Raw genomic sequence first — 13,234 nt, forward strand, 5'->3', positions numbered from 1 at the left:
TATATAAAATTGTATGTACAAACAATAATACCCCCTAACTGCCATACTGACTGGTTTACTGACATCAATACCTTTTATAAACAAGATATCAATCAATCAACCAGAGTTTATTTCTATAGCACTTTTCATACAAAAGTAGTACAAAGTGCTTAACAAGTTAAAAACAAACAATAAAAAACAATAAAAAGACAATGGCCCACATCCCTCCCAAACCCTGCCCCACAACATACTTCCTAAGAACACACAGACATACACACACACAGACAGTCACACAGCCATGCACACACACACACACACTTACTCACTCACTCTTTGAATCTGAAATATCTCAAGACAGATCTGAAATCTCATTTTTTTTAAAGCTTCTAGCTATGCCCACTCTTTTAACCTTAAAGATATTATGTCTTTCTATGATAATCCAAATGGTGGGCTTGAAAATCTATTTAATTTCATCATTCTATGCATTTTTTAACATATCCAATCACAAATAGAAATTAGTCAAATCACTCCTTAAGTTTACACCTTTCTTCAAAGAATGAAGTTCTGGTTCAGTTTACTAAATAATGAAAAAATAATACATTTAAAGAATGCATTGGAATTCTTTTCACCCTTAACGAATACGTCGTGTCAGGTGTGTATCGTGTTTTGCTGTTTTTGCTAAATGTTGATTATTTTAAAAAAAACAACATTTTTTCTTATTAACTGAAAATTTGAGCAAAATCTTTCTTTTTGGAATTAATTTGACAGTTTTTTTCAGCACCATGAACACCACTTAAGACTACAGGATTAGAACGTCATGGCAAGTATAAAGATCCAAAGTTAAACGTTACTTCATTCTCTTTTTTACCAGTACTTCTTTATTCATAATTGTTCATTTTAATATGTATATATATAAAATTTTCCATTCATTCTTTTTATTGAACTTATGAAATTTAAACAGATGAACATAAAAATAATTAATACGCAATCAAATACATTTGCATATTTTTTAATGTTGTGCCCCATTTCCTTTAAAGAAAAAAAAAGACAATTTATCACTTTTAAAAGCTGAAACTTAGCTTCTTTGTCCAAATATCCTATTATTTCAAACCCACTGTCCTTCACTGTGATAATCCAACAGCTCAGAACAAATAAGCAGGACACACAGATGCAGATTTTCTTCTTTTATTATATCGCAAACAATAATGACATCCAGGTATATTGTTAACAGTTTGCTGTGTGAAGAGTGAGACCATAGTGGCGAAAACATGAGCTCTCCTGTAGGAGCTTGTTGTGCAGTCTGAAGCCCTCGGCTGTGGTTCACAGGCAGGTGACAGAGGACAGAGGGACCAGAGGCTGGAGGAAGAGACCCACAAACAGCCGACAGCTGCCTGCCGGTCCCTTCACACCAGACCAGAGCAGCACAGGGATTGCTTGGGACCTGCAAATGGCAAAAAGGGGATTTTCTTCAACACTAGCGTACAACAACAGCAGCTGTGTTGTAGCTCTTTTTTTCCCTATCGATTATTACAAAATAAACAGAACACACATCGTCCTGACCTCTGATTAACCACCTTCCTTGAGTAAAACCAAGGAAGGCGATGCGTTTTTAATTTACATTTTACGGTCTGGCATGTCATAGCGTGATCCTGAGGAGACGATCATTTTCAACAGTTGGCCACAGTGTCGGACCAACACACGAGGAGGCTGATTTCTCAAGATAAACCAGATTGTACGGACTAAAGTCTCCATTTTTGGCTTCAGCTAGAACATTTAACACATTGGCATCTTCCTTAGCCAAATTGTACTACAAAATTAGCCGATTCTCTCTTCACCCAAAGTCTGCCTCAGACGTTTGGACAGAGAAAACAGGTTATAGAAAAAATAAGACCTTTGTGAAGGGGGCACACACCAAAGAGAGACATTAATATTCCCTGAAAGAGAGGGTTGCTCCTTTGGGACATCCTAGTCTGCCACAATCCCATTGCATTTACAGAAGGAGGAGGCTGTAAAAACCTCCTTCAAATAGCATCACACACAACAAAACCAGCCTCTCTGCGACCAGAGAACAGAGCTGTCTGAACCCAGCCAGCGACTGCGAACAGTCTGGTTTAGGAGCAGCTTGGGAAATACTCGCTGCGTTGGATGAAAAGACCGATACCTCTCTCATGTTTGGATAGTTAATATGCAGCTGGAGCCTGCAGATGGTTAGCTTAGCTTAGCATAATAACCGCTAACAGCTAGCCTAGCTCTGTCCAACAGCAGAGACTAGTTGCCAGGCAACCTGGAAGACTTAAGCAAGTCGGTATTTCAGGTCGTCATCTGTACTTTTCATGTCTCCCACAAATGTCAATTTAACAAGATTTTCCTTTCTAGTTTTTTGAACATGAAGACTTGTAAATACTATAATTTTAATCTCTTTTAAAATTCAATTAATTATCTAGATATTCAAGGAACACAGTCCATATTTACAGTATTTTATCTGTACTCCAGTTGCAAGACAGCCAGGTTACAGTTGCAGTGGAGAGAAAGTCCAGCAACAAATAAAGAGTCATTTTATCAAATTAAAAAACAGGATATAATGTGCTAATGAGCTGTTTTCCAGGTGCTAGCATGCAGATAAATCCTTTTACCTGCCAACCAGGCAAGCTGTGTCTGTTTGCAGTACTGATAATCTAACGGGCTGCAACTTCATATTTACAGCAAAACATATGAGACTGACAGCGATATTCTCATTTAACTCCCAGCAAGAAAGCAAATAAGCACACTTTCCCAAATTGCCAAGCTACTTTAAAGTACACAGGGTCAGGGTCTCCCCACATTATTCAAACCAATTAGTCTGATAGGAGCTTTAAGAAGAACACGTTCGGACAGCTCTGCCTCTGGCGCAGGTTTACATGCAGCAGTGCTACATCAACAGGTCACATTAGGCTCACAGTAGCCACTAGCAAGAGCTTGAGCAGCAGATCACCACATCCAGTACACACAGGAAGAGGAAAACTTGGCAAAGAAGCTAAGATAAGAAGATCAGTTAAGCAGTGGAATTCTTTATTAGCCAAGAACTGCATTGGAATGAAAAGGCTAATCAGAAATTATAGGTTTATGCATTTATCAACATCATTAAACTTTAATGTTGTCTTCGGTCGCCGTTCAACGACCAAAGCTTTAGTGAAAACAGGGATGTGCAAGATTAATGAACCACCTTGCCAGCTACGGTTTAGAAGCAAGATGTTTCATTTTTTTTTGTCCTACAAGGGAAGTGGAATGGTTGTCTCTTACAGCATCGACTGAATTACATTTATTTTCCAGCCTTTTCAAAAATCGCTTTACAGTTACAGCTTCACGTAGCTCAAAAGCTGAACATGTGAGGAAAAGCCACTCAGAAGACGTTTGCATACGTGTGAAGTGTTCCGTGGAGTTTGTCTGTAGAGATGCTCCGGCTTTAGTGTCGTCCATCCAGGAGCTTCTTTTTACAGTGAGGAGCTCTTTACAAATAAAAACAAAACAACCCCAGCATCAGAGCCCTCTACTGACAAACAGCACCGGCAGATCACTCAGCATATCTGCTGCTTCTTCACCCAATCTCATTTCCACCCAGAATACAAAACTGCCAAATCTCTTAATAACAAGCTGAATTTACATTTCATATTTTCACAGAAAACTGACTTTTTTGTACTCAAAACCTTTTTTTTTTATTATTATGCAGAACATTTAATTCAGAAGTTAGAGATCTTTGCACATCCCAGATTATCAAACCTGGGGGGCTCACTTTGACTCCTCGTCATGTTTTCTCCTCGGTAGGTTTATCGTGTTTCCAGCCTTCAGAGGCGCCGTGGGACAACCGAGCATCTACATCTGTGCGGTGCACCGAACTCTGCCACAAGTGACCGATTCAGCTCAAACAAGCATGCAAGGTCACAAGAAGTCATCTCCTAAAGGGAGACACACCCAACTGTAGGAGATTAAACTGGTGTGATCCCTGATGCTGTGACCCAGGGTGCTCACCGACAGCAAAACCAACTTGCTCGCTACGTTGGACTTCTCGTAAAAGCTTAGCGCGGCTGTTCACAAAGCCACTTTTATACTTTTAAATGGGATAACTCGTCTAAAGCCTAGCAGTGGTTCATGTGCCACCATGACAAGAGTTCAAAGCTGTTTTCAAGCCCCCGAGGTCTAAGGACAACAGTTTGAAACATTCGTATATACAGCCATTAAAATATTACCTAGTTCCACATGAAGAGAAATGGTATGCACACTTGAGAAGTGATGTTATAAAGCTACAGATTATTTCAATAACAAAGCCCCGCAGACGTCTCATCGCATCGTTTTCCCGCCTCATCTCTCGAACGTTTCACCAAGCTAGGCACCAACAGACTACGACAGTGAAGGAGAGAAATAACAGAGAAAAAAAAAATCCTAAATAAAAAAATAGACAAAATAAATCTTACACATAAAGACACTGTCATTTCTTAAATTATCGGTTTTTAGTGCCCTACATTTTACACCCAGTCAAAAACATCTGCCTTCGGTTGGTCGGTAAGGCTGCGTGACAGACGGCCAGCCCCGTGTTAAACCTATGGTACTTCTAGACAACGTTATGTAAATTTACAGTATACAATTTTGGATTACCATGCAAGAATACTTTTTTGTGTAACATTTAATAGCTCGATCTACATCCAGGAATAATTTACACAGAAGGACAAAAGTTATTGGACCAGAGAGAGCGATGGGTAAATAACCATGGTGGTGAGTGCGGTCGGAGGAGACGACAGATGTGCGGGTGAGGTTAGGTGAGGGGGTGAGGGAGGTGGGATGGGAGGGGAGGTAGGATGGCGGGAGGGGAGGTGGGATCCAGAGGAGCGCCTGGGCAATTAGGGTGGTGGTCCAATCCTCCGAGGTCCAAATCAGCGACACTCCCACACTTTTAATGTTTGATCTACGCTCCCAGTGACCACGAAGGGAGCAGCCTTGTGGAAATCTGTGGAGCAAACAAAGCGTCATGAGAACAAAGCAAACCAAGAGAAACTCAGCATTACTACAGCTGAACCACAAAATCAACTAGCAGGTTTGAAAGGTACGTTTAATCCCAATAAAGATACCAAAAATTAAACCATTTGTCAAGTGCCAGAAACGGTAAAAACAGCAACAGTTGTCTGATTTTGTTTTCTTTAACTAATAGTGTGAGACTTTTATTTTCAAGCAGGAAAATCAGCCAAATCTAAGCCTGAAATTGCGGTGATATTTAATCCAAAGCAGTCTTTTCTACATTTGTCAAAAACAAAACTGTTTTGTCTAACTAAAGCTAAAAATTCAGAACTCTTTGATCGCATTCAGCTGCGAGTAAGGCTGTGCTTACCCAGAGCAGATTGGAGACTAATATGGAAATAAATTCAAACTGTAAACAGCAAAATATCTATAGTAGGTTGAGAACCCGTTTTTTAACACCTGTGGGAAACTAACCCTGTGCATGTTGATTAAACCTTTTTACAATTTTTGTAAAACATATAATCAAACAAACCGAACTTTTGTTTTTCCTGTTTTTGTGATTTATGGCATTATAACTGTACAAGACATTTTGTTCCAGTTCTCTTTACTTCTACTCATAGTTGTAATGTTTCAACAGAGGTGCAGGATTTTATAAGTGAGCGAAAACGTAACAGGAGCAAAAAAAAAAAGCCCCGAGACTCCTTAAAGTTCAGCAGGTTAAAGGGTGACTATACTTAAACTGAGCATGTGCAGTGGCTTCTTCCCTTACAGGAACAACTTGCCTGAGATGGTTGATGCCATTCAATGGATGTGCTGTTTATAAATAAGGTACAGAGGTCATGTTTTAATAGTTTCTGGATAGCAATAAAGCTCTACCGACAAAGAAGAATAAACTAAAATCAGGCTTTGTACAAACGCAATACTGAAGAGGGTGACTTTACTGTTGTTTTTTGTTTTTTTTTCATGCTGTAAATGTGAAAGGCGAAACGTGGAAGGGCCATTATGGGAGAGGTATTTGATCAAACAATGACATGAGTGATCAAGCGCAGTGTTGTGGTTCGCTAGTCACCACCAAACAATATTCATAATCACAGGGTACATCAAAGAGCTGGTATATGTTTGCATGCTTTAATGTGCAAAATACATCATTTTTGTCATGCCGTTCATCACTGAAGAACCTTTTACCGCCTTCTGTCTAAAACCATTTCAGCTCCTGTTCATTTAAACTTCAATCCCCAGAAAGTGAAGTCTTCTTTGATTGTAAACGTATGGAAGAAATGGAAGAAAAGCCTGGACTTCAATGGAGGAAATTCAGCTAAGTAGGAAGCAAAATACAGGAAAAGAATAATTATGGGCGCCTTAATGCATCCTTGTCCATATTCAAGATAATACATCAAAAACTGAACTCTGAATTATTCGTTTCTTAGCAGTTCAAACTAGTCTGTAGTGAGTCAATCACAACAGAGTAGATGGACTTCAAAACAGAGACGTCATCATTCTGTGCCAGAAAAAGGGGCATAAAATAGGCGATGAATCCCTTCCTACCAAACAGAAATCTGCTAACATGAAGACAGAGTGAGTGAAAACGTGCCGGAAATGAATGGAAATTCGGTCTTATTATTAAGCCACTTGAAAGGCAGACACATTTGGGGGAAAAGCTCTCGGTATTGTACAATGGACCTGACAACACTTTGCAGAAAAAGGGGGAGAATAACACTTTTTTTTTTTCAATGATGTCTCACAAAGGTGCTTTGTCTTTTCCATACTGCACCAGAATTCATCACATCAATAGCTCACAGCGATCCTCTCTGGTTGAAGCAGGATTTAAGAGGACTAGGTTTCAAACGGCTTGCCAAGGAAAAGTTGGCTCAAGAGCTCCTCAAGAGAGTTCCCGAGCCTTGATCTGCTGAAAAGCCGCAGATACGAGGAGGGGGAGACGGGGAAATCCTGGAGCGCTTGTCTACCTCTTAAACCCCAGCTGCCAGCAACCCTCAGGACGCTGGTGGAGAAGCTGGGCTCGTTTACAATCATTCAACCTTCCTCTAAAGCAGATATTTGCGAGCAGCGCCGCTATCAGCACCTCAGAAGACCCACCGGTCAAACAACAACAAACAGAAAGCTCTTTTTTTGTAGGAGAGGGGTCGCTTACCCAGAGAGGTAACAAAGTGTTCGTGGGCACACAGGGTTTTCATGCAGCGCTTGTTCTTGTAGTCCCAGATCCTTAAGGTCTTGTCATCTGCACAGGTCACAATAAACTTTCCTCCAGGGTGGAAGAGGATCCCACGCACCCAGTTGTCATGGCCAACCTGGGAAACAAACAGACGCTGATGATGAAGGTGCAACCAAATTCATCTCATTCATCAGGGGATATATTTTCACTCTCTGCATTTTAGCATAAAATGTCAACATAAATACAAATTGTAAGAATGTTTACTTAAAGGCTGTCAGCATGAGACGGTCCTCACCAGTGTCATAAGGCACATGCCAATGCTAACATCCCACATCTTGATGGTTTTGTCTCTGGAGCCAGACAGCAGGAAGGGGCCTGGCTTGCCGCTCTTCTTGGACTGATCGGGAACAAAGGGGGAAAATTAAATATCGGGCATGTGTGTGATTGATTACAGGTACTTTCTACAATGTTGCACTCGAACAATATCACACATTCATCAGAGTATAAGTCTTTGTCACAAACATTAATTCACACAATTCTGACCTTCAAAATATGTGTAAAAATAGAACCAAGACCAAATACTACAAATTATTTTGGATTATAAAGGGGATTTAACCTCTAAACCCCAAAATGTAAAACAGGAAGGATCACTGGATTTTCAACTGACTAAATCTTTGAATTGATCATGTGTAACTTTTTGGGGTTGTCTGTATAAACAACAAAATCTAAGCTTAAAATCTGTATATTTCATCAAAAATGATCATTTAAAAGGTCTCTAAAAGTAAACCATTTGCAGTGGGCAGGTTCTGCAAAAGAACGAAAAAATTCTGTGTTCCTCGGCTGCATTTACACGGATCAGAGAAAGTAGTCTATGGGAAGTCGGAAAAAATGTACCTGTTGATTCAGTTTTTTTTTCCCAGTTTTTCAATAAAATGAATAATCAAAGAAATTAAACTTTTGCTTCCTTTCTCAGGATTTATGCCACAAGACAATGTTGAGTTCTGTTCAGTTCTAACCATGGTTATGCTGGTTCCATAGAGGTGCAGAACTTTATATTGCAGTAAAAAATGAACTAACAGTGAGTGAAAATGTGACCTAAACAAAAAAAAAAACAAACTGCTTGGGGTTCAGAAGATTAAAGCATTGAATGTAGCTTTGTAATTTCTTCTTTATTGGGAAAAAAAAATAAATTACTTAAAATCTTCTCCACTATCAGTAGGGAGAAATAAAGAAATCTGCTAAAATAAACTAAGAAACTGATACATTTGGTTTTAAGTGCAATTAAAACAAGAACAGGGCAGTTTAAAAGCCGTGTCAGGCACACTAGAAAAAGCGGCAGCAGAATAATAATAATAATAAAAAAAAAAAGACCTCAGGGCAACTCTGAGTGTTTTCTGTCGGCAATTAGTTTGACGACACGTATGCAAACATCTGTGTGGCAACAGCTCCAGGTCTGTTCAAAGTCAACAACTCCGTCAATCCATTTAGCCTGAAGTAACACAAAACCTCTCAGCACGGTATACAAAACAAAAACAGCAGCAAAAAATCAGCTTCTGTGCAAATGAACACAGGGTCGACTGGAACAACTGCTGCAAGGGCATATTTTGTTTTAATCTGTCAAGGTTACAATTGGACACACTGGAGATCACAAGGCAAAAGGAGGGAGTGTGTTCTGACTGCAGGCCATGCCGTTGTGCTGCCTGTGCATGAGCTTCATTTTGAGCTGGTCGGTTCACATGGCTGTCAGTCTGAGCGGTGACGTATGTGAGCCCACTGACACGGACACGCATGCAGAGAACGAACACGCTCCCCATCATCTGATGGTGTGAGGAAAAACAGCAGCTACCACCAAATGAATCACATACTTTGTCTTGATAGATAATTACGAGTTTATCCACAAAGGAAGTCCCCCAGTTCTGTTGCCGAGCTTTCTGCACATAGTTGTACATTTAGAGCTGCCTGATCGATCTTCCTGTCATCCTCAGTCATTGTCTCATTTAGTTCAGAGCCTGTAAAATATGTTTCTGGCTCCACTACCTTCTCATCAGGGGAAGTTAACTATCACACTTCAGTTGATCTCGTGCTGGTCTACTGTATGCTTGGCTCTTCTGAGCTTCCATGATGATCCACATTGGACACGACCTGATACCATACACCAGACATCACCAATAAAAGGTGAACTGACCTCTGGGTTTCTGGCCCAATCAGGACGGAGAGAAAGAACTCATACTGAAGAAACCAGCTCTTTTTTACCTCAGAGCCTGTGGCTTCTAAGATGGTGGGGTAGGAGCTCTCCGGTGCCCAGGAGATGCACTCCACCACATGTTCGTGCTCCCGCAGCTCAGCCTTGCATTCTTTGGAGGCCACGACCCACACACGAACCGTCTGGTCGTTGGAGCAGCTGGCAATCAGTGTGCCGTCCTGGTTGGGCCGCACCATGCGGACCCACTCCCTGTGGCCTGTGAAGGTCTTCACACAGTAGCTGATGGACACAAAACAGCAAAGCAGTTGTTAAGTTGTCAGAGAGGATGTGAAGAGTTAAAACAGAATATCATGCTTAAATAATACTAAAACATTGTGTTTTTTTTCTTACCCAGTTGCCACCTCCCACATTTTTATGGTTTTGTCCCTGGAGGCAGAAACGATGTGATCTCCATTGGGCATGATGGCTACAGACGAAACATTGTGGTCATGTCCTGGAAACAGAAAAGACAAAAACAACACATCAGCAAAAGAGCTTCAGCCTTTATAAAGATTTCCTAAGAGCACAACCCTACGTAACATTTGAAGCATGGGGTTGTGATTTTAATCATTTCAGATGGCTACACATGATCCTCTTATCTTTCCATCTTCATTTTAACCACCAGAATCAAAAGTCTGTTACAATTTTTTACATATTTCGGCACCAACAGTGCCAGAAAAACAACAGGTCTCATCCTAATTAGCCAATTAAATGACAAGTGAGGCAACCAATTTGGTGGGGTTTATTTTGTTCCACGGAGACTCAGGGATGCCTAATTACCTACACACTGGCCATATTTAAGCTGCTGAACAGATGAAGACAACAACGAGTAGACTCCAAAAGGCCAGCTTAACTCTGTGTGTGTGTGTGTGTGTGTGTGTGTGTGTGTGTGTGTGTGTGTGTGTGTGTGTGTGTGTGTGTGTGTGTGTGTGTGTGTGTGTGTGTGTGTACTAACACATGCCATGAGGCTATAATAATGGGTGGCAGCTACACAGAAAAGTGCTATGTGGTGCTGAAGAGGATAATTAAACTGCTGTCCAAATCGGCACTAATCTATTTCACCAGTTGGCCTTGTGGTGCTTTTTTCTTTTTTTTTTTAAGATGAGAGAAAAGGAGGAGTGGATTAAAAATGGACCAAAGGTTGAGTAGATGAATTAAAAGTGAATGGTGTGGGGAGTAAAAAGAAGGATGGAGGGGAAATGGTGGAGAACAAAACTAAACAGCAGGCTCAGTTGGATGAAAGGTTTTAGACAGTGATCTCTGCAAGCATTTTCTGCACAGTGAACGCAGCTCGTCTGTCTAAGGAAGCGTGCCAGCAGCTCACACCCTCGTTTACAAAAAAAAAAAAAAAAAAAAAAAAGATACTGGCAACCAATGAAATCTGGAGCTCACTTGGACCAAAATGCAGGATTTACAACTCCAGCTTCAATGTAAGAAATCCAGAGTGTTTTTAGTGTGTTCACTAAGCAGGCTTATTTATTTCATTTATATTCATTCATGTCTGCTTCACAGTCAGACATTAGTGTGCACTTCTAGAGGAGGTTTGAAGACAAGAAACAACGCGTTTGCACGGTGGTCCCTAAATCAGCAGGGCTTGAGGGCACATTTACTTGGCAGTTAGAGAGTACAAAGAGAAGGGAAGGAAAAAGCACTGTTTTCTGAAATGGCGTGACCGGTGGCACGCAGATTCTCGGATAAGAACAAAACCGTATCCAAAATCTGAACCAAACCTTTAACTATTCAAATGATTGTAAATGTTACCAGTTTAAAATGAGCTCCTGCAGTGGCATGTGTGGTGAGACAGTCTGTTTGCCAGAGTTGTGAATTACAGACTCATCAAATGTGAGCACCAACAGAATTCATACTCCCTGAACACTGTGCACACTCAAACACAAGAATATGCATACACAGATGTTAGAAATGATAGTAGCTGTGACGCATGTCTTAAGATTTCTAAACTTTTGTCAAAAACTGATAACAAATCAAGTTTTTTTTATCTTCTTACCATGCATGGTCCTGATGCATTCGAAGCCTTGGAAGTCCCACAGCTTGATAGTCATGTCCGCAGAGCAGGATGCTAGCAGTTTGCCAGTCTGGTCAAATGAGATGTCCTGCACTGAATCTGTGTGGCCTTTCAGTGTTCGTTCAAAGTCTCCTGTCTCATAGTCCCACACCTGATGGACAGAGCATACACAAATAGCATTAACATAAAGACCTAACCACAGTCACACTTTTGCTCTTCATTTCATTCTGTATCCCTTTTCCAAACCCCAGCGCAGCCCCCAAATGTCACATCATCTGTGGCTCCGTGTCACATCATCCTCCGCTGAGCAGTCCAGCAGCGAGAAGAGAAAATCAAGCTGCCCAGTGAAGTCAAACAATCAGACATGCTGGTGGCCTTCAGTACACTCTGTGTGGTTTGGATTACAGAATCTGCCACACATTACAGTTGCCAGTGGCAGAGATGCATAAGCCTGGATGCTGATTAGGGTTACAGTTAGGCCTGATAAAAGCCAAGAGACAGTTTATTGTGCTGATTGCAGCGCTGCCAGTTGGAGCACAGACAGAATATGGAGTGAACAGTAGTAAGCCTGATTTTCTAGCCTGAGAAAGCTGCTACGTCTCTGGCTTTTAAGCAGACAGACGGTTTGTCACAGAGGGATAAACCCTTCTTGGTTCCCCTCTTGGGGTGAGGGATTTTGGGCAGACGGTGACAGGAGACCCTCACACTCTCCTCCCCCACCCTCATGGCTCTTCTGCCCCCTCCCCAAAGGAAGCTACAGATGGCCATGAGGTACAAAGTGCACAGAGGGGGTTTAACTCAGAGCAGTTCAATGAAGTTAATGTGTTTGGAGGTACATCAGGTTTAACAGTTAACACACATTTAAGAGTATTTAGCAGCGGCATCTAAAGCACACATAATCCATTAACCACCTGAAACTCAATACCACAAGACTGACAATTCTTCCTGGCCCTTGTCCACGGTATTATTTAACCAGCAGGCCAAACACTTGCCTAATGTAATAATGAAAAATGGTTTGTTTTCTTTCAGTGAAAATGCCTTTGATCTTTGTCATTCTAAAGCCAACAATAAGACAAAGACTTTCTTTGTATGTGTCATTTGTGAAACAAGTAATGAATAAGCAAACACTCTTGTTCTTTGCCCTTGTTTAAATTAACCTAGCCTCTGGCGGATATGTCCAAGTGTGCAGAGTACACAAGTAAAAGATGATTTACATCCTGCACACATCATGAAAAAGAACGGCAGACACAAATCAGAGGAGACTTTTGTATTTTTTAATTGAATATACGCCCACATATTGGGAAAAATGGAGATTGGCACAATGAAATTTCAGCTATACTGTCTTTAGTGTGCAATTTTTCACACGTTTTAAACTAAACAACAAGGAATGTCTATTGATTTTGGTGTTCAAACCATTTGTGTGTTTTGGACTAAGACTACTGGCCAGTTCCCATTTTTTTCTGTTCTTGGGTTGAGTGGGATGTTATTTATATCTTGGCATGTGAAGACGTAACCTCGAGGTTCACAAAAACAGAAATGAAAGAAAAAGAAGGGGTTGTTGGGTACAGAGAGCTGAAGCCTGTGTCAATTTACACCCTGCGTAGACATGAAAAATAGGTTAATTTTTTGAACATCTGGCTTATAAATTTCTAGTCATTATTGGCACCTATGTTAAATCCAAGTATGAGGTGTCAGTGTTGATGCGTTCATATAGCCTACTAACAATTTTTTGAAAACTGGGAACACATTAATGAGGAAGTGTTCTGACATTACACAACCAACTGGACTGAAAAAAATTTAAAATGGTACAATGTTATCATATTGTTATAAACAC

At 40.7% G+C, this 13,234-nt stretch overlaps 1 protein-coding gene across 2 annotated transcripts in view; it reads right to left on the bottom strand.

Moving 5' to 3' along the window:
• Positions 1–1,148: 1,148 nt before the first annotated feature.
• Positions 1,149–13,234, bottom strand: part of LOC110956835 (lissencephaly-1 homolog) — a 39,166-nt gene continuing 27,080 nt past the window's right edge. For both annotated transcript variants that reach the window (XM_022202563.2, XM_022202564.2), the window contains exons 6-11: positions 11,383–11,551; positions 9,729–9,831; positions 9,389–9,617; positions 7,431–7,532; positions 7,115–7,271; positions 1,149–4,957 (exon numbers count right to left, since the gene is read on the bottom strand). In XM_022202563.2, coding sequence (XP_022058255.1) covers positions 4,884–4,957; positions 7,115–7,271; positions 7,431–7,532; positions 9,389–9,617; positions 9,729–9,831; positions 11,383–11,551 — 834 coding nt within the window. In that variant the 3' untranslated portion in view covers positions 1,149–4,883. The remainder of the gene's footprint in view (positions 4,958–7,114; positions 7,272–7,430; positions 7,533–9,388; positions 9,618–9,728; positions 9,832–11,382; positions 11,552–13,234) is intronic.

The sequence above is a fragment of the Acanthochromis polyacanthus genome, chromosome 13 (assembly GCF_021347895.1).
Source record: "Acanthochromis polyacanthus isolate Apoly-LR-REF ecotype Palm Island chromosome 13, KAUST_Apoly_ChrSc, whole genome shotgun sequence".
Lineage (NCBI taxonomy): Eukaryota > Metazoa > Chordata > Actinopteri > Pomacentridae > Acanthochromis > Acanthochromis polyacanthus.